The 26,691-nt window shown below is 44.4% G+C and overlaps 1 protein-coding gene across 1 annotated transcript in view; it reads right to left on the bottom strand.

The window, feature by feature from the left end:
• LOC126996347 (protein O-mannosyl-transferase Tmtc3-like) overlaps window positions 1-26,691 on the bottom strand; it is a 274,512-nt gene that overhangs the window by 47,402 nt on the left and 200,419 nt on the right. The window contains exons 6-9 of the mRNA XM_050856717.1: window positions 20,629-20,801; window positions 19,285-19,443; window positions 16,332-16,428; window positions 12,107-12,255 (exon numbers count right to left, since the gene is read on the bottom strand). Of these exons, the coding sequence (XP_050712674.1) occupies window positions 12,107-12,255; window positions 16,332-16,428; window positions 19,285-19,443; window positions 20,629-20,801 (578 nt within the window). The remainder of the gene's footprint in view (window positions 1-12,106; window positions 12,256-16,331; window positions 16,429-19,284; window positions 19,444-20,628; window positions 20,802-26,691) is intronic.

The following is a 26,691-nucleotide window of genomic DNA, read 5'->3' as shown; positions in this document are numbered from 1 at the left end:
GGAGGAAGAAGAATACTAAAAAGAAAAGAGAGAGAGAGGAGAAGGAGAAAGAAAAACGACGGTCAGCTGGGATGAAGGAGGAAAAGCGGAAGAGAGAGGAGAGGAAGAAAAGAATTAGAGAGGAAGAATATTAATAAGAAGAGGAGGAGGAAGAGGAAGAGGAAGTTGAAAGCGGAGGTGAGGGAAGTGAAGGACGAAAACTGAGTAAGAAGAAAAATAAAGAGGAAAAAGAGAAGGAAAAAGAGGAATTAGAGGAGGAGGAGGAGAAGAGGAGGAGGAGGAGGTTGAAAGCGGAGGAGGGGAGAGAAGGAAAAAAACTGCATACAACAAAAGAAAAGAAGGAAAGAAAAGAGGAGAAGAAAGAGGAGGAAGAAAAAGAGGAATTAGGAGGAGGAGGAGGAGGAGGAGGAGGAGGAGATTGAAAGCGCAAGTGAGGAGAGAGAAGGAAGAAAACTCAATACGAAGAAAGAGTAAGAGGAAGAAGAGGAGGAAAAAGAGGAACTGGAAGAGGAAGAAAATGGGGAAATGGAGGAGAAGGATGAAAAAGAGGAAAAAGAGGAGGAAGAAAAGACGATCAAAAGCAAAGATGAGGGAAGTAAAGGAGGAAAAGTGACTGAATAAAAGAAAAGAAAGAAGAAAAAGAAGAAAAAGAGAAGGAGAAGAAGATTAAAGGCGAAGATGAGGGAAGTAAAGGAAGAAAAGTGACAATAAAAGAGAAGAAAGAGGAAAAAGAAGAAAAAAAGAGGAGAAGATTAAAAGCGACGATGAGGGAAGTAAAGGAAGAAAAGTGACTGAATAAAAGAAAAGAAAGAAGAAAAAGAAGAAAAAGAGAAGGAGAAGAAGATTAAAGGCGAAGATGAGGGAGGTACAGGAGGAAAAGTGACTGAATAAAAGAGAAGAAAGAAGAAAAGAAGAAAAAGAGGAGGATAAAGAGGAACAGGAGGAGTGAGGAGGGGAATCTAGGAATACTCCGCGCCCCTCCCTCGGGAACGCTCGATACGTGAGGAGGGGGCGCCGGCCCTCATTACGACTAATTACTCAAGAAGAAGAAGAAGGAAATATTATCTGTACGTAATTAAATAAGAAGGTGGAGCACAGTTGTTCCCTTCTGGAGGCCAATTAAGGAAGGAGGAGGAGGAGGAGGAGGAGGAGGTGGAGGAGGAGGAGGAGGTGGTGGGTGACGAGGAGGTAGTGGTAGTCGTAGTCGTAGGAGGAGGTGGAGGATAAGGAAGAAGGGAGGAGGAGGAGGAGGAGGAGGAGGAGGTGAAGGAGAAGGAGGAGGAGGAGGAGGTGGGAGACGAGGAGGTAGTGGTGGTGGTAATGGTAGTCGTAGGAGGAGGTAGAGGATAAGGAAGAAGGGAGGAGGAGGAGGTGAAGGAGGAGGAGGAGGACGTTATGTGATATGTTCCAACGTACAAAGGGAGTGACAGAAATAAAGAAATAGAAATACATAGATCAATAGATATATAATGAGTTAGTGGAGAAGGTGGAAGAGGAAAAAGAAGAGGAGGAAGAAGAGGATTGAGTGCGTTATGTAATATGTTCCGATGTACAAAGACAGTGAGTGACATGAATAGACAGAGGAAGAAATAAATAGATAGACAGATAGACAAAAGTGAGTGAGTGGGAGAAAATATATGAGAGAGGAAAGGATAAGATTTGAAAACATAAGAAAACATTAAAAAAATATAAGAGGAAATAACATAACAAGAGATTAATATAAGAGCATTTTAGGCCGTTCACTCCACTGGTTTAATTTTATTCCAGTTACTTGAAATTGTACATCTAACTTAAGCCTCACATACTCTCTCTCTCTCTCTCTCTCTCCATTATTCTCCTTTCCTCTCATTTCTCACCTCACATTACTTCACCTGTCCGTCTCCACCCTTCACACCTCGCCTTCCTCCCCCCCTCCTCACCTGTCACCTAGCCTGCCGCTCTCTTCAACTGTGTCCCTGATCTGTAATTATTGAGCGCCCAGGTAGTGCAAAGGTAAAGGCCACGACTAATGAACACTCTATCCAGACCCTTACCGGCGAGATAGAGAAAGACAGAAAAAACGAAAGAAAAAAAAAGAGGCAGACAGATAGAAGAAAGAAAGAAAGAAAGGAAAAAAAAGATTAATAGGTGGATACATGAATAGATACATACATACACACACATACCTACACACATATATTAAGTTGTATAGACCGAGACATAATCATTCTTTTGATATATTAATGAGACCTCCTTTTTCAACTCTTTCTTTTCCTTTTATAACGACAACCAAAAACGTAAGGCCATTCAGAGTCACCCCTTCAAATAATTATATAAAAAACACCAAAAAGAAAATATACACACACACGACTTTACTTCCCCTTCCTTCCCCTTTCACGCCCTTTCCCCTTCACTCTTTCCTTCCCCCCCTTCACTCTATTCCTCCCCTCACTCCATTCCTCCCTTCACTCTCCATCCCTTCCTTTACTCCCTCCTCCCTTCTCCCTCCCCTCCCTCTCTAGCGGCTGGACCTTCTCAGCTTCATAAAGGAATCCAGTCGAGCGATGCGTGGACAAGAATGAGGAGACCTAAGAGAAGAGAAGAGAGAGAGAGAGAGAGAGAGAGAGAGAGAGAGAGAGAGAGAGAGAGAGAGAGAGCATGTCACGATTCGGAAGAGGTATGGGAGGGGGGGGATATTGGAGGAGGAGGACGATTAAAGAAGAGAGGAGGAGGAGGAGGAGGGAAGAGGTGTCAGAAGAGGACACAGTAATGATAAATGTGGATGTCGCACGACCTTATTCTCTCTCTCTCTCTCTCTCTCTCTCTCTCCGATAAAAATAAATATTTACAATTTTTACGATATATCTTCCTTCTTGCTGCTGTATTTTTTTTCTCTCTTTTTGTACATAAAGAAAACTGATCTATTGAAGTGAATGTTAGCTCGTAAGAAAAATCACGCTACAGAAGAATGGTACACACACACACACACACACACACACACACACACACATTTGTCATCACTTAGGTTAAGGTCACAACAAAGCTAGCAAGGACTGAATTACACTTTTTGCGAAACACACACACACACAAATACACACACACACACACACACACACACACACACACACACACACACACACACACACACACACACACACAGAGTAAATGAAAATGATATCTTGCGTTGCTATAAATAAACAAACAAATAAAAACAGGTGAAATAATGAAAAAAGAAAGCGGTAAATATAGAAAAAAGTAAAATAGAGAAGGTAAAAAAAAATAAGAAGATATAAAATAAAAATGAAAATGAAAAGTAAAATAAAGAACAAAAATAACATAATGAATCAAACAAGAACACGTATTCATCATGTTCAAGACGAGATCATCACCTTTAATTGTACCGTAAATGTTACCTTCAGTGTTAAAAGGGGACAGGTAATAGTTCTCTCTCTCTCTCTCTCTCTCTCTAACACGTAGGTAATTTCTCATGATAATTCTAACTACATTTCAAGCAATTACTTTTTTTTTTCTTTTATTACATCTCTCTCTCTCTCTCTCTCTCTCTCTCTCTCGCTCCCCTTCTCCACGCCCTAACCTCTCATTATCCTCCTCCTTCATCGTCCTCTTATTCCTTCTTCCCCTCTTTCTTCCCCTTCTTCTTTTTGTCTGCACTTCATTCTTTCTCTCTCGTCTTCTCTGATTATCGCATTTTTACCCCCTTTACTCTGTTTCTTTCCTTCTTTCTCCTTTCTGTTTTTCTCTTTTTTTTTCATTCACTCTTTTTATTTTTTTCTCCCTTTTCCTTTTCCTTTTTTCATCCCTTCCCCTCCTTGTGACATCTTTTCTATTCCTTTTTTCCTTTTTCTTTCGTCTTTCTCCACCTCTCACTCTCTTCCTCTTTTTTTTTCCTTTTCTTAAACTCACTTTATCGCTTTTCCCTTCCTCTTCTTCCTTATTTGATTCTTCCTCCTTGTTATTTTCCTTCTTCTTTTTTCTCTTTTTTCTGGTATATATTTCTGTCTCTCCATTAACAATTTTCTCTTCCTCTCATCCTTACCAAGCTTTTCCTTCTCTTATTTATTGTTTTCTTCTACATCTTTTTTTTCTCCTTATTCTTCATCATTATCAGAATTATCACCTTTTCTTCTTTTTCTTCTTCTTCATGACCATCACCATCACCACCACCCTCCCATCATAGACTTTTCCTTCCCCCTCTTCCTTGTTATATGAGTTCATCCTCCTCCTCCTCCGCCATGACCAGCACCATCGCCACCACCAGGGCACCGCGGGTAATGCCTTCTCGTCACGCGATCAACACGATTATTCTGTCTCGCTTCATTCTCCCTTCGCTGTTTTTACCATTCTTTACCATCCCCTCCTTTCTTCATACTGACCCTTCCTTGCTTTCTCTGTTTATCTCTCTGTCTCTGTGTCTCTCTGTGCCTCTGTTTCGATCTCTGTCTCTGTCTGTCTGTCTCTCTCTTTTGAAGCTGATTTCTTGATTATTTTTAAGTTTGGTTTGATTCGTTTTACTGTTTTCGAAGTGTGTTTGCATCTCTCTCTCTCTCTCTCTCTCAAACCAATTTTCAACTCATTTTTTTCTCCCTCACTTTCTTTCTCTTCACTTTCTCTCTCTAAAACTTTCTCGCGCATTTCTTATCCATTAAACTTGCCTCACCATCCTTGTAATTTCCTTTCTTCTCATTTTCTACTTTTTTCCATTCCTTTTCCATTTATTTCTATCTCACATCTTCCGTTTCCACAATGCACTATACCATCATCTCTCTCTCTCTCTCTCTCTCTCTCTCTCTCTCTCTCTCTCTCTCTCTCTCTCTCTCATTCTTCTTCCTTCCTGCCTCCTCCACTCCTCCTTCCCTCCCTTCCTTCATCTCCCTCTCTCTCTCTCTCTCTCTCTCTCTCTCTCTCTCTCTCTCCCGGTATGCTTGTTGTGCTCCAGCCGCGCCGAGTAAGACATCCAGTCGCTTAATATTGGGAGTCGATCCTTCTTTCTTTCCTGCCACAACATATATCAGCGGTGCAGTGCGAGGAGGAGGAGGAGGAGGAGGAGGAGGAGAAGACGAGGACGACCATGAGAGGGGTGGAAAAAAAGGGAGGGCGAAAGGGAAAAGGAAGAGAAGGAGAAGGACGAAAGGAGATGGAGAACGACGAGGAGAGAGATGGATAATAGGAGAAGGAAGAAGAGGAGTACGAATGGAGGGAGGACGAGGAGAAGGAGGAGAAAGACGGCAACAATAAAGAGAAAGAGAAGGATAAAAGGGGAAGAGGAGTAAGAAGAGAGGGAAGAAGAGGGAAAGAGAAGGAGGAGGAGGAGGAGGAATAAAATGAGAGGGAATTTGAGGACATACTAAAAAAAAAAAATACAAGCAATAGCAAAATAAGAAATAAAACACTACCTTTTAAACTGCAAATATGAAGAAAGAAACAGAGGAAGAAGATAAGAAGCAGGATTAAGAGGAGAAAAAATAAAATAAAAACAATAACAGATAAATAAATATAAGAAAGAACACAAAGCAGAGACAACAAAAGAAAAAGAAAACGAGTAAAAGACGATTGAAAAGACGATGAGGAAAACAAAACAAGATTAATAATAAAATAAATAACAAGAAGAAGAAAAAGAGAAACAAACTGTGAAAGGTGGAAATTTATAAAACGAGAGAGAGAGAGAGAGAGAGAGAGAGAGAGAGAGAGAGAGAGAGAGAGAGAGAGAGAGAATCTATAGTGGGGACGTAATAACAGGAGAGACAGGTGGTGGTTAGTCGAGGGTCGCGGAGGTACTTACACTGTCGCCTCTCTCTCTCTCTCTCTCATTAATTTCCACCTTGAACCGATTTTTTCTCTTTTTTCTTCTTTTTCCTTCTTGTTATTTATCTTATTTTTCTGAGTTTTCTTCTCCTAATCGTCTTTTTAATCTTTTTTTACTCGATTCTCTTTTCTTATCTCTGCTTTGTGTGCTCTTTCTTTTACTTACTTATCTGTTTTCTTGTTTTTTTTTCTCCGTTTCTTTTTCTTTGTGCTTCTTAACTTCCTCTGTGCAAATCCCCTAATTAAAGCATACTCAACCATATTTCTTTACCTCTACGTACTCAATACAAATTCAAATAGAGATTGGTGGTACTTTAAAGGGAACAACCAACGAAATGAAGGGCTAATAAAGTGACTCCTCCCCTTCTGAGCCCCCGCTGCTCTCGACTTTCTACTCTAGCTCATCCCTGTACTGTCCAACTTCCTTATGCAAGAGTTAACCAGCATCCTTATTCTTTCATTCCCTCCACTGGTAAACTCTTGACCAAGCTTCCTTCGTCTGTATTTCCTCCTGCCTACGACTTAACCTCATTCAAGGGGAGTGTATCGAGACACTTCTCCCCCCGAAATTGACCTTTCTTTTGGCCACTCAACTATTCTCTTTTGTAGGGGCAGTTATTTGCGTTTTTTTCTCATTTATTTTTCTTCATGAGCTACTTCATTCACTTAAATAAAAGACGAAGGATGACTAAGGAGATGAATAACTAGTCAGGTGAAGGGGGGAAAGGGGGGGGGGGGGCGAGTGAGACGCATGTTCGCTCTGGCCTCACCAAAATCAGCCTTCAGAACCGACGAAGTTACACAAGATTTCTCGGAAGGGCCCAACCGAGACGCTTTTTCCAGTTAGCTCTCCTCCTTTGCCTCCTCCTCCTCCTCCTCCTCCAACTACTACTACTGCTATTCCCTCTCCTTCTCCTCCTCCTTCTTCCTTCTCCGTTATCTTAAGCTCCTTCTCTTCAACCTCTTCCTCCTCCTCCTTCTTTCTTCGTTTATTGCTCCTCCTGCTTCCCCTTTTTTTTCTCTTTCTCTTCCTCCTCTGGGCTATGCTTTTTTGGGCAGCTGTTAATTATTTTTGATTATTTTTTCCTTCCTTTATTTTTCTTTCTCGCTCTCGTTCTCCTTCGCCTTCTCCTCTTTCGTAGGTTTTCTTCAACTGGTCTTTTTATAGCTTTCCTCGTCTTCCTGCCTGTTATATTTTCTTTCTTTTCTCCTCCTCCTCCTCTTCTTTTTATCGTTTTTCATTCATGTCTGTTATTTTCTTTCTTCCTTTATCCTCCTTCTACTCCTTCTGCATCTCCTTTCTTCACCTCCTCCTCCTTCTTTTCCACCTTCTTCTCCTCCTTCTCTTTCTCCTCGTTTCTCCACCTCCTCCCTCCCTTCCGCTGCCTTCCCTTCATACACCAGACATGAAAATTTCTTGGGAAAGTTCATAGTGTAAATATTTTCATGAACCTCCTCACCAAGCCGAGCCGGGCCGAGTCTGGGTACACTGCCATTTTTCTTTCCTTTTCTTAAGCCAAACTATTACTTTTTTGGAGAGTGTTTTGGTACACTTTTTTTCTTTCCTTGTTCGACATACCAACGTCTTCTTAGCTTTTCACTTTTCTTCGCGAACTTTGGTCTATAAAGAATCTCCTTGTTTGTAGATTGAGTCTCTCTTCTTCTCTTGTAACAGACACACACAGGCACGTCCTCCAGACTCTCTTCTTCTCTCAACAGACAGACACAGACACAGACTCGTCCAGACACTCCCTCTGACTCCCTTGAATGCATGCACAAACTTTCAATCCTTCATATATCTTCTTTTTTTTCCGTCAACGAGTTTGGGGAGTTTTCTTTAGTGCAAGTGAGACCTTTTGCCTTACATGAATGAAGAAAATGGGGATGAGGAGAGAAGTTGAAGATGAAGAAGAGGATGAAGTAGAAGTAGATGATGATGAAGAAGAGGTTGAGGTAGAAAATGAAGGACGATGACGAGTATGAAGTAGAAGTAGAAGATAATGTAGATGGTGAAGAAGACCTACACCAACACGAAAAAGAAGGTATTTCGCCGGCGCCATAAGGAATAGGCAAAAGGTGACGGCGTAATAATAATAATAATAATAATAATAGTAATAATAATAACAATCTACTTCCAAGCAATCATCTTTAATATTCTTCTTCCTCCACCTCCTTTTATCCACTAGTAGGCGTGTTTTCCCCTTTATCTATCCACGTTATCCACACTATCCACAATATCACCACACCCACCACCACCACCACCGCCACCTCCCTCCCGGCCACGTTCACGCAATGGCCCAGAAGACACCGAAGGAGGTAGCCTAGTGTGTGTCTCTTTTTCCCGCGTCTTGTAAATGGAATTGCCTCTATTTTTTGTGTTAATTTCCCCGGGTGAGTCTAATTGGGTTGATTCGCTAACCCTCGCGTGAAGGAAGGAGGGAAGGAAGGAGACATGAACTTGCACGAGAGAGGAAAAAGGCGCTCGCAAATTTTTCTTCAAGTCCTTCTTGCGTAAATACTCTTAAAGCGAGTTAGTGGAAGGAGGAGGTGTAGGAGAATGTGAAAGAGGGAAGAAAGAGAGGAAGAGAATGTGAAGAAAAAGGAAGAAGAGAAAGAGGAGGTAATTATGAGAGGAAGAGAGAGAGAGAAGAAAAAAGGAAGAAGAGAAAGAGGAAGTAATTATGAGAGGAAGAGAAAGAGAATAAAAAAGAAAGAAGAGAAAGAGGATGTAATTATGAGAAGAAGAGAAAGAGAAGAAAAAGGAAGAAGAGAAAAATGAACTAATTGTGAGAGGAAAAGAGAGAAGAAAAAAGGAAAAAGAGAAAGAGGGAGTAATTGTGAGAGGAAAGAAAGAGAGGAAAGAAAGCGAGGAAAAGGAGGAAGAGAAAGAGGAAGAGGAAGAAAAGGAAATACTGGGGTGTTAGATTTTACGTCTGGAGGTGCGAAGCGGGCGGAACACGTGCGAAGAAAGTGGAATTAGAGGCTGAAGAATAAAAAGAAAGTGGAAGATTTTTTTTAGCGCTGGAAGATCAAATTTAGGTCTTGCGCGCCGCTGGAAGACTGACATGACGACCTCGCTCTTCCTCTTCCTCTTTCTGCTGCTGCTAATGTCGTGTTCTCATCATTTTCATTGCCAATATAAACAGGAATCTTCTTCATCTTCGTCATTTTCATCTACTTCATCATCATCTTCTTCTAGTCTTCTTCTGCCTGCTCACGAAGCCATTCATTCTACACCTCGTATCTTCCACTTCCTCCTTCTCTTCCTCCTCTTCTTCTTCCACTTCCTCTTCCTCCTCCTTCCAGTTAGCGTGGCGCGTTCGGTTCTGCTATCGTAAGGCAAACAAGTGTAATTTCAACTTAAACAGATTACCAGGAGTCTCTCCCCCCTTTTTTTTCCTTTCTGGCGCGCCTTGCATCAAGTTTCACGGCTAATTGAGATCTAGCGAGTTGACTAAGTTGCGACGGAGCGCCTTTACCTGCCCTGCCTTCTCTTGTCACCCACCACCACCACCAACAACAACAGCAACACCTTCCACCTTGTATAACTCAATCGAAGTATATTTTATTTCTTGATTATTCTTTTTATATCAATCTTATTTTCTTTCCTATTTTTTATTTGTTTTTCTTTTTCTTCTTTCAAAACGAACAGGGGAAAAGGGGAATTGAATAAAAGGCGGTGGTTGTGAGAGTTGGAGGAAGATGTGGAGTGGGTGTAGGTAGAAAGACGAAAAACCAGCCAATTAGTGGATAAAAGATGGAGGGAGGAGCAAAGAGTGGAAGATGGAGAAAAGGGGGAACTGAACAAAGAGTGGTGGTGTTTATGATGGTTGGTGTTGGTGGTAGTGGTAGTGGTGGTGTGATAAAGCATAAGGAAGAGAGGAACAGCCATTATAATAGTGATGGTGGTGGTAGTGGTGCTCTGGATGGTGGTTGTAGTGGTGGTGGTGGTTTAGGTCTAGGGGATGGCGGTGGTGGTGGTGTGATAACTGATAAGGCATGAAAAAGAGAGGAACAGCCAATACTAGTGATGGTGGTGGTGGTGGAGGTGTTCTAGGTGGTGGTGGTAGTGGTCGTGATGGTGACTGTGGTGGTGTTGTGATAAGGAAGAAAGGAACAGCCAATATTAGTGATGGTGGAGGTGGTTCTATGTGGTAATGGAGGTAGTGCGATAAGACTTAAGGAAGGGAGGAAACGCCAATACGAGAGTTGCAAAAGATAAGCAGCCGAATCAGAGACAGACCGAACGTGGCTGGTGCAACAGAGGAGCGGCGTGATAAACCGGATCCGATTCTAAGCTAAAGGTTCCATTTGTTTCGGGAAGAGTTCGAGAAAGGAGAAGGAGGAGGAGGAGGCGGAGGAAGAGGAGAGGGAGTGAGGAGTGAGGAAATAAATACAAATATGAACGAAGGAGAAAATCAAAACTGCAATACAATTTTACAAGACGAACATAAAAATAGAAAAGGTGTAGGAAGAAAAGAAGAAAATGTACACACTCGCACACACGCACACCCACACCCACCCACAGACATACCCACATAACATTATTCATTTATTTACTCATATTTGGGTGGTTGAGGTGGCCGCAAATTCACTAAAATATAAAGAAAATATAAAAGCCGAGTGTGTGCGTGCGGGCGCTAGGACGGGCAGGAGCGTGTCGTGGGAAGGAGGGAGAGGCGTCTTCTGTGTGGTGTTATCAGTTGCGGGGTGGAGGAGTGAGGCAAACGGCGTGGAAAGGACGGAGACGGAGATACGAAAATGCAACATATGAGAGAGAGAGAGAGAGAGAGAGAGAGAGAGAGAGAGAGAGAGAGAGAGAGAGAGAGAGAGAGAGAGAGAGAGAGAGAGAGAGAGAGAGAGAGAGAGAGAGAGAGAGAGAGAGAGAGAGAGAGAGAGAGAGAGAGAGAGAGAGAGAGAGAGAGAGAAATATGAAAGACGGCGACCACTATAGAAGTCGATACGTTTGTCATTCTCGGAAGACGAAAATGCTGTTTGTTTGAAAATTTTAAACCGAAATATTTTGTCGTTTTGTAGTCTTTCATGTATGACACGGAATGTTCTCGGTGCAGTAAAAAATCAATGTCTTTGAGTGTGTGTGTGTGTGTGTGTGTCTGTCTGTGTGTGTGTGTGTGTGTGTGTGTGTGTGTGTGTGTGTGTGTGTGTGTGTGTTTGTGTGCGTGCGTTCATTGACACTCCCGTCGCACCAACCACGGTCAGGTCATAAAATATATAGGCAGTGTTGACTCCACCCAGACTGCCACACGACGCACGGGCTCTCACACGGGGAGGCGGTGGGGAGGGGGCAGGGTCGGTGTGTGTGTGTGTGTGTGTGTGTGTAAATATATTTACACACACACACACACCAGTACCCAGGATTGTGTTATTGAATAGTGTATTGTTTCAGTGGTGTGGTAATGGAGGATCATCTCTTCAAGGATTACTGATAAACGAAAAAAAATAATTGTTATATTATTTGTGAAGTGAAGAGTTCATGAATTAAGAATTGGTTGTCTGAGGCTAACACACCTAACCTAACTCCCTCCAGCCTTGTTTCGGCATAACCACGTCTCAGGGAACTTCATGCTGACCCGGCCTCAAGAACTGTACAATTTTACATTCAGTGGAAAAAAACACATGAAGAAAATCATTAACTTGTGTCAAGAGCGCCGGGCCGGTGGTTTATTCTGCTGGAAACAGATATTTCAAAAGCCTCGCTCGTGGAGCGTTCTGGCAACTAACAATTTTGATATTGTAAATTAAAAATCTATGATAACACAGCTGAGCGCTCGCCATAAAGGTAAAGGGCAGGATTCAAAGTGCCGGCGCTTGGCCATAAATAATTTATACAATGCCGCTGATTTCCTTGTTAAAGAGCAACAGAAAATAAACCTTTACCTGATTCTCCGCGATAAACAAAACAATCGGAATAAAGTTTTTGTAAGAAAAATCTAAATGTTTGGTGTGTAATCAACCCATCATAAATCCTGTGCATGTGTCAACGAAGCTGGTGTGTGTGTGTGTGTATGTGTGTGTGTGTGTGTGTGTGTGTGTGTGTGTGTGTGTGTGTGTGTGTGTGTGTGTGTGTGTGTGTGTGTGTGTGTGTGTGTGTGTGTGTGTGTGTGTCGGTGTAACCTGCGTGGCTATGGGTCATTGGCTTTAAGTTTCTTTCTCCAGCAGACAACCTCAACTCCTCCGAATATGGCTACAACAAATAATAATTGAAAACAACAGATTGACAGATACAGGAAGAGATAAATGGGTAGAAGACATACAAAATTACTTGAAGGTTCGGAATACTCACACTCTGTCGAGGAGGTTAGTGAAGCCGTGCGCCACCAGCATGCAGAACCCCATCGAGGGCATGTAGAGGACGCGCTCGGCCACCACGAAGCCCACGGGGAAGAAGAGGTTGGTGGCCGGCAGGAAGGGGAGCACCACGAAGGCCAGGGACTGCAAGGGAGACGGCGGAGTGAGGGCGCAGGAAGAACATCATGGCCACACACACACACACACACACACACACACACACACACACACACACACACACACACACACACACACACACACACATACACGCCCACAAGCACTGTTGCGCGCGCCCACACAACTCGCGGATAAAAGTTTGAATCTTATTCATTATCATTAAGGTAAACTTTAGTAAGCCGTCAACCCCCAGGTAAAAAATGCAAACTCTTTAAATCATTTTCACTAACTTTCTCCGCGGCCTCTTTACTTTCTTCCTTCTCGAGCAAGTGAGCTGATCCTTGCTCGGAAGTGTGTGTGTGTGTGTGTGTGTGTGTGTGTGTGTATATTTATTTATTTATTTATAACGACGTGAACTCTGGAGTATTCCGAGATCCCAGTAAAACAAAAATGAGCAGCAAGTTTTAGAAATTCACACAAAAAGTCAACACACACGCGGATGCCAGCAGACCAAAACGCAAAAAACATACATTTGCTAAGCTTGTCAAAAAGTAAATATACAAATAAAATATGAAGGCATAAATAAACCGCGGAAAACTTTCTCCCAACGGAAAAAAAAAATTACAAAGCTGTAATCCAGCGGCCCTTCTCGTGTGCCCGGGGGGGAGGAGGGTAAGGGCCAGCATGTCTGCCTGCTGGTAGTTCTGCTGCTGCTGCTGCTGCCCGCACAGACCCCACACACCACGGACGCAGAGCTACAGACAGACAATGCGGCCGCTGCGCCACCCTCACCCCTCACCCCTGCTTCGCGGCACGTGGCGGCGGGGAAAAGCAGTAAGAACTCGAAGCAGATATAAGACAAACAGGAAGCGAATGTTCGTGCGCCCGATGCTCCGCTGCCCGGCTAAAGGATAAGTCGGGGCCGCTGAGCTATGTAGGCGAGAATTCCCGGCTAAAAGGAGGCCCTCGCACACATCCTCAGAGCCAGACGCACATTTTGCCTTTGAGATGACGCCAGGCGGGGAAATAAGAAGCAAAAGCACCGACTTCAAGGAATTAAAACGGCACTAAAACCTAATCAGCCGCAATTTAATTAGATTTTAACGAAAAGAGCGTCCGAGGAGGAAAGACGCGACGTAAAGATCAGAGGAAGGATCACGGAGGATAATTAACATCAAAGGTTCGGGCGATAACTGTGGATCCCGCGATTATGGGACATTAAAGGATCCCACCGAACAGGATCCGGGGAGGGGCTGGAGCGTGAAAGGACCACAGGATCACGCAGGGGGACCAATGACGCCATGGGGGACTCACTCACACCGGGGACACTCATTCATACCCACCCGAGGGGACTTGCCTACCCACGAGGGGTTTCTGGGACACATGAAACTGGGGAAGATTTGAACCCATAAGACCCTAAAACACACACACACACACACACACACACACACACACACACCATGATTATTTTTTTGAGTTTTAACTGCAGTTTTTTTATCCTTACAAAGATATGAAAGAAAAATTATCCATTAAAAATGAGAAAAAAATATACGGTTTGCAAAGCTTGAAAAGTTTAGGTAAAAAAATAAAATGTTCAGAAAAAAACGTCCATACGAGAGAGAGAGAGAGAGAGAGAGAGAGAGAGAGAGAGAGAGAGAGAGAGAGAGAGAGAGAGAGAGAGAGAGAGAGAGAATCATACAATAGTAGTAGTAGTAGTGGTAGTAACCAAAAGAGGTCAGTAGTGGCAGTAGGGAGAGGGCGTGGACGGGTCATATATGGGCGAGAAGGGCGGAAAAGGCAAATGGACGGAGTGATAGAACAAGAGTGGGTGGAAGAGGGAGGTGGGCGGAAGACGGGAAATGGGAATGGGCGAGGAAGGGAAAGAAGTGAACTGGGAAAGTGGGAAGGGCGGAGGTGGAAAGGAAGATGATGGGCGAGGGAAGATCAGCCAGTGGGGAATGGTGGAGAAGAAAGAAAAGGGAGAAGTGGGTGGGAAATGGTGGATGAGAAAAGAGAAGGGGAAAGGGGGATGAGAAAGAACGGGGAAAGGAGGATGAGAAAGAACGGGAAAGGGAGGATGAGAAAGAACGGGAAAGGGAGGATGAGAAAGAACGGGAAAGGGAGGATGAGAAAGAACGGGGAAGGGAGGATGAGAAAGAACGGGAAAGGAAGGATGGGAAAGAACGGGAAAGGAAGGATGAGAAAGAACGGGAAAGGGAGGATGAGAAAAAACGGGAAAGGAAGGATGAGAAAGAACGGAAAAGGGAGGATGAGAAAGAACGGGAAAGGGAGGATGAGAAAGAACGGTAAAGGGAGGATGAGAAAGAACGTGGAAGGGAGGATGAGAAAGAACGGGAAAGGAAGGATGAGAAAGAACGGAAAAGGGAGGATGAGAAAGAACGGGAAAGGGAAGATGAGAAAGAACGGGAAAGGAAGGATGAGAAGGAACAGGGAAGGGAGGATGAGAAAGAACGGGGGGGAGGATGAGAAAGAACGGGAAAGGGAGGATGAGAAAGAACGGGGAAGGGAGGATGAGAAAGAACGGGAAAGGGAGGATGAGAAAGAACGGGAAAGGGAGGATGAGAAAGAACGGGAAAGGGAGGATGAGAAAGAACGTGGAAGGGAGGATGAGAAAGAACGGGAAAGGAAGGATGAGAAAGAACGTGGAAGGGAGGATGAGAAAGAACGGGAAAGGGAGGATGAGAAAGAACGGGAAAGGGAGGATGAGAAAGAACGGGGAAGGGAGGATGAGAAAGAACGGGGAAGGGAGGATGAGAAAGAACGGGGAAGGGAGGATGTGAAAGAACGGGAAAGGGGGATGAGAAAGAACGGGGAAGGGAGGATGTGAAAGAACGGGGAAGGGAGGATGTGAAAGAACGGGAAAGGGGGATGAGAAAGAACGGGAAAGGGAGAAAGAGAAAGAACGGGGAAGGGAGTAAGAGAAAGAACAGGGAGGATGAGAAAGAACAGGAAAGGGGATGAGAAAGAACGGGGAAGGGAGGATGAGAAAGAACGGGAAAGGGAGGATGAGAAAGAACGGGAAAGGAAGGATGAGAAAGAACGGGAAAGGGAGAATGAGAAAGAACGGGGAAGGGAGAATGAGAAAGAACGGGGGAGGATGAGAAAGAACGGGAAAGGGAGGATGAGAAAGAACGGGGAAGGGAGGATGAGAAAGAACGGGGAAGGGAGGATGAGAAAGAACGGGAAAGGGGGGATGAGAAAGAACGGGGAAGGGAGGAAGAGAACGAACGGGAAAGGGAGGAAGAGAAAGAACGGGGAAGGGAGGAAGAGAAAGAACGGGAAAGGGAGGAAGAGAAAGAACGGGGAAGGGAGGAAGAGAAAGAACGGGAAAGGGAGGATGAGAAAGAACGGGGAAGGGAGGAAGAGAAAGAACGGGAAAGGGAGGATGAGAAAGAACGGGGAAGGGAGGAAGAGAAAGAACGGGAAAGGGAGGAAGAGAAAGAACGGGGAAGGGAGGAAGAGAAAGAACGGGAAAGGGAGGATGAGAAAGAACGTGGAAGGGAAGATGAGAAAGAACGGGAAAAGGAGGATGAGAAAGAACGGGAAAGGGAGGATGAGAAAGAACGGGGAAGGGAGGATGAGAAAGAACGGGGAAGGATGGATGAGAAAGAACGAGACAGGGAGGAAGAGAACGAACGGTAAAGGGAAGAGAAAGAACGGGAAAGGGAGGATAAGAAAGAACGGGAAAGGGAGGATGAGAAAAAACGGGAAAGGAAGGATGAGAAAGTACGGGAAAGGGAGGATGAGAAAGAACGGGGAAGGGAGGATGAGAAAGAACGGGAAAGGGAGGATGAGAAAGAACGGGAAAGGGAGGATGAGAAAGAACGGGAAAGGGAGGATGAGAAAGAACGGGGAAGGGAGGATGAGAAAGAACGGGAAAGGGAGGATGAGAAAGAACGGGAAAGGGAGGATGAGAAAGAACGGAGAAGGGAGGATGAGAAAAAAGAGCGGGCAAGCAGCGGGTGGGTGTGAAGAAGAGTGCAGGTGAAGGGCGATACTTTTTTTTTTAACAGCAGAGGAGACAGTGCAAGGGCGTAAAAAAAAAAAGAAACAATAATGAAAAAAAAGATCGCGATACTTACCATGATGATGACCTGCGCGTGGTGTCGGGGGGCGATGAAGAGGGCGTGGTAGGACAACTTAGCGAGCCCCAGGTAGAGCGCCACTGTGCCCAGATTCCTGAAACACCAACACAACACAAACTTAGGACCACATTTTTAAGCACTGCGGCGCCCAGTCACACGCATTTGACAAGGCTATCGTAGGAGTTGTGGGCATTTCCTTAAGTAGTTCCCTGACCCTGGTGATAGTTTGGCAAAGGTTTGGTGAACGTGAAAAGAGCACTCATGAGAACCAAAATGATCTTCTTTTTAGCCTCTGGAAATAGTTTATGTAAGGGGCGAAAGCGTCTGAGAATATCGATCTTAGTCTCCTAGTTAATCTTGTAGCATTGTGAAGAAGTTGACAAATAACTAGACATAAACAGATAAAGAAACATGAAAGAATAATCCTCATTCCCCCTCCCCCTCCCCCTCCCCCCCACACACACAACCACAAAGAATGATGGAAAACAGAAAGCTAAAGTCAAACAAATTATATACACTAAAAACGCGACTAAAAGAAAAGCTATTAAAAGAAAAACAAAATCCTTCCCATCGAGGCAGCTAAAAGTAACACACACAAAGCACGTCAGACCCAAACTTTGCAACATAAACAACCAAAACAACAAAGAAAAACACGACACACTAAATCACTTACTCCCAAAACCACAACATTCTCTACTGAAAACAAACACGTACGTAAAGTTTTAAGTCTACACGTCTACATTAGTATATATGAGCACATCTTAAGACATTTCCATCATTCTTAAAACCCTTCGACTCCTCTCACTTCATAACCAAACATTCATGATCCGACCATACGCAAACGCTAGTATATATGAACACATCCTAAGAAATTTCCATCTTTCTCAAAACCCTTCGACTCCACTCATTTTATAACCAAACATTCATGATCCGACCTAGGGGTAAATGATGTCACGAGAAGGTAAATATGACCACAAAAAGAAGGGAATGAACACACTAATAATATTTCCCTCCAGGTGTGAAGCAGAAGCCTTTGGGAACACGCCCAGACAGTACCATATCTACATAGCATATTTCGCGTTTCCCAGCGAGGATGTGAGGATGGAAGAGGAAGGAAGAAGAGGAGGAGGAGGAGGGAGAGAGGGGAGCAGGAGGAGAGAGAGAGGGGAGAAGGAGGGAAAAGAGGACAAGAGGGAGAAGAGGAAGTGAGGCAAGAGAAAGAGAGGAGAATGAGGAAGAGAGACTACGAGAAGAGAGGGAGAAGAGGAGGAGGGAGAGAGGGGAGAAGAAGGAGGGAAAAAGAGGACAAGAGGGGGAAGAGGAAGTGAGACAAGAGAGAGGAGGAGGAGGAGGAGAGCCAAGGAGAAGAGAGGGAGAAGAGGAGGAGGGATGCGGGGAACACAACAAGAGAAACCAATGAATCTAACTTTCAAATCCAGCCCACGCGGTGATGAGAAAGGCTGGTGTGTCCTGGGAACCGAGTCTGGGTTAGGGATGGGGCTGTCAGCTTTGGGCCACGTGGAATATTCGGTACAGAAATGGAAGCAGCTCAAGGGCAACAAAACCAGAAAACAAAAAGGCCCACTAAACTCTTCTAACATAGAGTACAGAACGAGTGGATAGAAGAGAGTGTCAGTTTCGGTTGGAGAGGTGTCTTGATTTGTATCCGTCATCTTGTTTCCTTCATATATGGAGAGAAATTGATACATAAGAAAAATATATACGCATGGAGTTTGAGTTTTACCATCGCTACATTTCTTCATGCCCACTGGCTGACCTCACCATCACCACCAATACTAATAAAACATTCATCTTTATAATCTTTTCGTCTTACCAGATTAGGGACGACAAAGATCTGATGACAGTGAAGGTAGAAGGACAAGGCTATCGTAGGAGTTGTGGGCATTTCCTTGAGTAGTTCTCTGACCCTGGTGATAGTTTGGCAAAGGTTTGGTGCCATGAACGTGAAAAGAACACTCATGAGATCCCAATTGATCTTCTTTTTAGCCTTTGGAAATAGTTTGTGTAAGGGGAGAAAGCGTCTGAGAATATCGATCTTAGTTTCCTAGTTAATCTTGTAGCATTGTGAAGAAGTAGACAAATAACTAGACATAAACAGATAAAGAAACCCAGTAACAAAATAAAAAAGCCTTGGTAAATATCTCGCTTCCAATAGTTTGTTCACGAGACCGTCTGCACTCTCAAGAATCGTTATGCGGCCTCACAAATAGTCACAGTAACAGCAGATTCCCTTAGTACCCTTTTCTGTGTTTTATTTTGTTGCCCTTAACTTCTATTGATGTACAAAAATTACCTTCCTTGCCATAGAGACGCCTACTGCTCTTGGTAGTCACGTCATTCGCTTCACACTTTCCCCTCGACCGAGAGCGCCCCAAATCCTTATACAGCACTTCGGACACACAGCGCTGGGGGGTTCGAAAACACTGGCTCGACCCACTTTGGAACCCGGATTTAGTTTATATGTTGAATTCCCAATAAAAGATCTATATTTTTATCCCGTGTTCATAAAACTCTGCGTCATTCTAGTGTAATGGGTCGCATGCTTCGCCGGGTATTACTTACTGAGCAGCTCCGTGATTGGAAAAGTCCTCGTGCGCATTTTCATATATATATTTTTTAATGCTTGCATGATGTTAATTTGGACAATGAATATTTTTCCTTGCGTAAAATTGGAACACTTTCAAATCGATATCTTTCTAAGCATGTATATATGTATCTATCTATCTATCTATACACAAAAAAAATATAAGGTACTGCTTATGAGAAAAGAAAAGTTCCCTACGTTAAGTACTTTTACAGACAGAGAGACAGGCAGACAGACAGACGAGTGAGCATTCCGTCAGTCGGCCAGTCTGTCATCGCTCACACATTCAGCAAGGCAACACAACATAACACACAAACACAACCCCTCTCTCCCACACACACGTACCTGACATCAGTGAAGCTCTCGACCAGGGGGATGGTGCCCATGGTCCAGTCGCAGCAGAGCGTGGAGGGCAGCAGCAGCAGGCCGGCGTTCACGCTGAGCAGGTAGTTGTAGGTCAGCTGGCGGGACGGGGAGGGGGCCACACTGGCAGGGTTGTCGAACCTGTGAACAAAGCGAAAATGTAGCCGCGAGCGGGAGCGGGGAAGGGACGGACGTGGCTGGCTGGGAATTTCGTTTTGTATACAGAATAGGTTTTGGCGAGTGACCCTTGACGTGCCTCCCCTCGAAGAAGAAAATAAAAGTGTGCAGGTGGGAGGCACAAATCTATCATCTCGATCTGACACAACAAACAGGTTCGTGGCGCCCATTCGTTAAGCCGCCTGTCCGCGGCGGAGGAATGCGCCGCGCCGAACATTTACACTCTCCACGCACACAAAACTACGCTAATGCATCACGCTGGAACGCCGCTAAAGGAAGGAACCCGCCGCCGCCACCTTCATCGTCACCAGAACACAGGCAACGCTACACCCAATCCTAAATACAAGTCACAAATATTTACACACTTCAGAAGTCACGAGACCGCCGCCACCACACACCAGAAAACAAGCAATACTACACCCCCAATCTAAACCAACAACACGCCACAAATAGTTACGCTCAGGCATCACATAACTACACTAATACACTACGCTATAAGGCCGCTAAAAGAAAACAACACAAAAAAAAAAAAAACATACACCATTACACTTCACCTCACCTCACACCAGCACAGCCCAACCAGTGCCACACAATTAGATATGTTTTTGGATTTTGTAAGAGATGCAAAAAATATTTAGTAGAAGAAATATTCAACAATGGGATCTATACCATTACAATTATTATTCTTATTTAATCATTAGTATTATCTTTTTATTGTAGTTATTGTTCTTCTTCTTCTTCTTATTATTATTATTACTATTATTATTATTGTTGGGCTATTTCTCAACAAAAGCTTCATGTTAAAGGCAAAATATATAATTGCTGAAAATATACAAGTAATCATAAAATAGCCATAATTACCGTCATCCCTCTCATCACAACTGATAACAGAATAAGTACAAGACAAAACCATGAAACGCAATAGTTACGTAAATAAACCTTCCCCGGACGGTGAGTACCTGACTTAAAGCAAACAGATGGCCGAGAGATTACTGGTGAGGGGCAAAAAAAGGAGAGGAAAAAATACCCGGCGGAAAATAAGTGAGAGGACAGTCTTGGAGGACAGGCGGGACAGGGGCGGCGGGCGGGCGTGGCTGGCAGGTGAGGGAGTGCACCATTAGCGAACACGAGGTGGGCGACTTGACTTACCTGGTGAAGACCGGCAGCTGGGCGCCCATGACGTGCACCCGCGCCAGCATGAGGCCCAGGGTGGTGGCCACGAGCACGAACACCCGCGGGGCCATGTCTGCCAGCCAGGGGGGCACCGAGCCCTTGCCCGAGACCACGCCCTCGCCGAACTGCACCAGCTCCCAGCCGCGCACCTGCAACGAACGAACGAACACTTGATGCTGATGGTAAACAAGGCCATAAATATGTTAGCCTTCGAATCTGTCTCTCTGTGAACTAGTAAATATAAGAGACAGGGAGATAAATAGAAGTCAGTAAATATAACATAAAAGAAAAAAAATATATTGATAATGAAAATGCCAGTAGTAGTAGTAGTAGTAATAGTAGCAGAAGTAATAATAATAATAATGATAATAATAATAATAATAATAATAATAATAATAATAATAATAAACACAAAGGACGTATATACACCGAAATCTCTTGCTAGGTGACGTTATTTGCTCTCTCTCTCTCTCTCTCTCTCTCTCTCTCTCTCTCTCTCTCTCTAACCCCCCCACCCCCCCCAACCCACCCCACCCCCCACACACAGACCACTATATACACTAGGCCGAGACAAGCACAGGCAGCAGCGGCAGGGCGGGCCACTCCGGAGCACCTCACGTCAAATTAACCCGAGCTGATGAATAAGTCACACCCAACACGAGGGACGCTCTGCCTGCCGCGCGCCGGGATTTACAAGGCGCCTGTCCCCTGCTCATGTTCCCTGCCGCTGCTGCTTCTCCTCCTCCTCCTCCTTCTCCTCCTCCATGCCGGCCGGTGAAGGAAGGATCCAGCGCATTAACAAATCACGGGCGCCTCAACATTTTACCACTACAGATGCATAATAAACACTGCCTAACTTGATTACTCTCTCTCTCTCTCTCTCTCTCTCTCTCTCTCTCTCTCTCTCTCTCTCTCTCTCTCTCTCTCTCTCTCTCTCTCTCTCTCTCTCTCTCTCTCCGGTTCCCTATTAATGTCACACCCGCCACACTAAATAAGTCCACAATCAAGCGGTTCAAAGCGGCTCCTCGCCACCCCAGGAGCTACACTCGTCTGATATATACAAGTCCAAGCGTCGGTATGGCCTTTTGGAGTATGGCCGAGTGAGGTAAGGATGTAAGCATAGAGACACCGGAAGAGAGAGAGAGAGAGGTGAAGGGTTACTTGTTCTTATAGTTACGTGGTTTTATAGGGTGACTGTACTACCTATATTTTCCTCCCTTGTTCCCTTGTCCAGCGTCGGTGTAGCCTTTTAGATTATGCAAGAAGTAGGCAAAGAGACATCGGAAAAGAGAGAGGGAGAGGTATGGTTATTTTCATCTTGGCGTATAGTTTAGATATACAAGCTGTTCCTTCACCCATTTCGCTTCCTGTGTAAAATTCAACTTTGGATCGATCGCAAAATAGACATCGGATGAGAGGGAGAGAGGTATGGTTATTCTTATCTTGGCGTAGTTTATGTATACAAGCAGTTCCTTCACCCATGTCGCTTCCCGTGTAAAATTCAACTATGGATCGATCGCAATAAAGACTTTGTGGGAAGTGGTTTGTGCTCTTCTTCACACGACCCTTATCAAGCAATGATTTTAGAGGCAGTAATTACCTTTATTTTCGATCTCTGTGTAAAATTCAACTTCTAGAACCATCAGAAAAAGGTCTTCATGCTCGTCGTTTTGTCCTCTCTCCTTCACTCGATCCCTATTATGCAGTTTATTTAGGGTAGTTTAGTTATAGTAGTAGTTGAATAGTAGCAGTTAAACCAGTAGTATAGTAGTTTATTTAGTGAGTGTGAGAGAGAAACGAGCATGTGTGTGTCTGTGTAAAGTGGAGGAAGTATTTAACCACCCATCCAATCAACCAATCAACCAGCCACTCTCCGCCCCAGCTTCCACCTCCACCTCCATCTCCCCCGCCGCCGCCGCCACGTAAGGAAGGCTCGAGGTGGAACAAGGAGCCTCTCAACCAGAACCTCCGAAGTGACTGGCCTCGCAGCACTCGAGCGAAACAGCTGCCTACTACCGGAACTGCTCGCCGCTCTCCTATGCTTCGTTCAGCCTCACTCGGCGCTCGATTGCATGCTCGGGGTTCGTTCTTCTGCGGTGTGACTTGCGGTTGAGTTTGGAATGAAGTGACGGGTTACTGTATGTCTGTGTGTGTTCTTAAGTTCTGTCCGTTCTCTGTCTGTCTGTCTGTCTGTTTCAATGTAGAATGATGAGATTGCTTACTGTATGATGTCTGCGTGTGTTCTTCTGTCCGTTCTGTCTGTCTGTCTGTTTCAATGTAGAATGATGAGATGGCTTACTGTATGATGTCTGTGTGTTTGTCTCTATCTGTCTGTGCCTGTCTGTCTATCTGTCTCACTAACAACCTTCGTATGGAAACTCTAATAGACGGATAACTATGTGTCTTATTCATCTGTCTATCTAGTTTACACACACACACACACACACACACACACCTTCCCCCTCCCCTTACACCCACCCCTACAAAAACACACACACACACACACACACACACACACACACACACACACACCAAGTCGATGGATGCTATTTATAATTCTCCCAGGGTAAATTTCCGAGCCAGCTACTATACCCAAAATTAATCAGCTGAAGCCTGTTTGTCCCGGGTGACTGCTCATCATTATCAGTCCTCCATTATTCATCGCCCCCCCCTACCCCCTACCCCCCCCCGTCCCGACCCCCCCTGCCACCACCGTCCAGTTTTTTTTTTTATTCATTCCAATGTTTGTTTTTTTTATGTATTTTTGTTTTTTATTTGTTTTCTGTTTTGTTTTGATATTTTTTTCTGTGTATTTATTAATATCAGAATCCACTTATTTTTCTTATTTTTGTCCTTTTTTCTTTCTCTTTTTTTTCTGGTTTTGAAGTGCAGTAGACAGTCTCTCCCCTCCCCCTCCCCCCCACCATCACCATCACTACCAGTACCACCACCACCACCACCACTATACCGACAACACCACAGCCACCCCCGTTTCTAGTTCTAATTCACCACCACCACCTCCACCACCACGTGAGAAAGCAACCACTACCACACCACCACATCCACCAGCACCATTTTATCCACCCATTCATCCTCCTCCTCATCACCATAATTCCACTTCTCTCTCCACTTCTCCTTTCACTAACATCTCTCCACTCGAAATTGATCTCTCTTTTGGTCACTTTTCAATACTTTTTTTTTATAGGAGCAGTTATTAGTGGACTTTTTTTCCTCTTGATTTTTTTACCCTTGATTTGTTTCCTTGACTCTAAAAAAAATAATAATAACATGCTCCTACACCACTACCACCACCATCACTATTCCCATTACTGTCTCAACCACCATGAGCATTGAGCACCGCCACCACCATCACCACCACCACACTCTCTCTCTCCCTCTCTATGGTAAGCGGCAAACACCCACCCACCATTACCACCACCTTGTTGTTTGTTTGTCTCCCTTCCTCGTTAGGCGCCACAATACGATCAGGCAACACTTCCGATGCCAATAATAGCCGCACGACTCACGCCTCCACACGGGCTCACCCACGCATAAAAATACTCAGTGTGTGTGTGTATATGTGTCTGAGCGCCCCCTGCATCCCCTCCCGCCGCCTCCCCTTCCCCCACACAGGCGCAGGCACAGATACACACACAACCATTTTTTCTCTTATTATTCCACCCACTCGTATATTTCCAGTCACTGCTTCCTTATTATTTATTATTATTTTATATTATTATTATTAGTATTAGTATTTAACAGCAAGGAAGACAGTTCAAGAGCAAAATAACAAACAAAAAAATATTATTAGCATTATTTTTTTCATTATTATATCCACGCACCCTTTACACACACACACACACACACACACACACACACACACACACACACACACTCGCGCGCGTTATGAGTAATATGAGAAAGGTTCGTAATTAATCTGAGACGAGGTGAAAAAAAATAATATTCCCTTTTTCAGCTCGGCGGTTCCTAAAATATTATGTATGTGAAGAATGCGCCTCTCTCTCTCTCTCTCTCTCTCTCTCTCTCTCTCTCTCTCTCTTCTCTTCTCTTCTCTTCTCTTCTCTTCTCTTCTCTTCTCTTCTCTTCTCTTCTCTTCTCTTCTCTTCTCTTCTCTTCTCTTCTCTTCTCTTCTCCTCTCCTCTCTTCTCTTCTCTTCTCTTCTCTTCTCTTCTCTTCTCTTCTCTTCTCTTCTCTTCTCTTCTCTTGCCTTGCCTTGCCTTGCCTTGCCTTGCCTTGCCTTCTCTTCTCTTTTCTCCTATTCTCATCCTCTCTTCTCTCTCTCTCTCTCTCTCTCTCTCTCTCTCTCTCTCTCTCTCTCTCTCTCTCTCTCGCTCTGTGGTCGCTGCCTCTCCTCCTTACTATCTGCCTCACAACACTTCTTACGAGGGCAATAAAGTGCGCCGCTGGCATGTTGCAATTATTGTGGAGTTGTCCGTCTGTCATGTTCGGCGACGGACGTTCTCGGGGCCTCTGACGCAGACGTTAATCGCCCTCGTAAACTCCTGCCACCGAGGCCTCTTCTTGCGCCGGCCGATCTCACCTCTTGCGAGTGCTTTTGTAGGCGTCCGCTGTGTATGCCGCAAACTCCTCACCTGTCCCACCTGGCTTATTAACGCTGGGTCCACCGGGGGAGACCTGAGACCTGACGCCGCTCGTTCCGTCGCTTAAGTCCCTCCTGAACGAGCGCGCTTCAACCCACGTGATCGTCCATTGCGCTGAGGCTGAGTGACGGTTACTTACTGTCACCGGCCAACAGCGCGGCGCACAAAGGACCATTTCATGCATCTTCCCTAATTGACTTTTATCGCATTATTCAGGGAAGCGCACTGGATTTGTTGGCGCGGGTGATAGATAAAGTTACGGGAGAGGCCTGGCAAATACGTCTCTAATGGTTTCGTTAAGGCTCAGGCGGATTATACTTATCTGCCGACGATAAATGTTGCGTATCACCAGTTTACGGACCGCTTAAGTGCTTGCGGTTATGTGGTGTTTATGCGGTTCCCAGTCAGCATCCAAGTCGTGTTCTTTCAAATTTATGGGCTCGTGGGTCACAATTATAAGTGGTGTATGAAGGCGATAAACCACGACTGCACAAGAGCAAGTGTGTGTGTGTGTGTGTGTGTGTGTGTGTGTGTGTGTGTGTGTGTGTGTGTTTGTTTCCGGGCGTGGGTGTGCGTGGGTCAAGCACCTCCACCGCCTCCTCCCACGTCCCCTCGCCCAGGCCCTCCCTTACCTTCCCTGCCCTGCCCTACCTGCCCGCCGCTGCCCTGCCCTCACCTGCATCACCTGGGGATAACGAATACTCAGGTGTACGCTTAATTCACCTCCACGTAGTCAGGTAAGTATTTTTATGCAAGTGTTCTTTTTTCTTCGCGCCATTATTTACTGTCTTCTTACTGTTTTATATTTCCTTTCTTTGTCCGTCTCTTTTTTTTCTTTTTACAAATTAGTGCTCAGATGTAGACTTAATTTACATGCACCGAGTCATGTTAGGATTTTTATTATGTGGTTTTCTTATAATTATTTGCTGTTGTCTTTACTATTTTATTTTTCCTTTCTTTGTTTTAAGTTACGATATTTTTCTTTTAACGTAATTCACATACTCGTTGCCATGTAAGTATTTTTATTACAAGTATTTTTCTATAACTAGTTACTGTCTTTTTACTATTTTATATTTCCTTTCTCTGTTTTACGTTACCGAATATTTTTTACATAATTCACATGCTCGTAATCATGTAAGCATTTTCTTCGTGTTTTTCTAATATTATATACCGTATTTTTTACTATTTTATATTTTCTTTCTCTGCCTTCAATTGCGGCATGTTTTTCTTTCTTTTACATTCAAAATAGTGCTTCATCATCTGGGCTTTTCTTCTAAGACATGATTTCCTCTCTCAGCGTTTGACAACAGATACAACTTTACCTACGAAGAAGACACCTGCGCTCCTTTACCGCTACCTTTGTCTTAAGATATATTTTTCTTACATTCGAAATTGTGCAGGTTTTTCTTCTGACTTG

Source organism: Eriocheir sinensis, chromosome 10, assembly GCF_024679095.1.
Source record: "Eriocheir sinensis breed Jianghai 21 chromosome 10, ASM2467909v1, whole genome shotgun sequence".
NCBI lineage: Eukaryota > Metazoa > Arthropoda > Malacostraca > Decapoda > Varunidae > Eriocheir > Eriocheir sinensis.
Note: the sequence above shows the minus strand (reverse complement) of the source record. Positions and strands in the feature narration are given on the sequence as shown.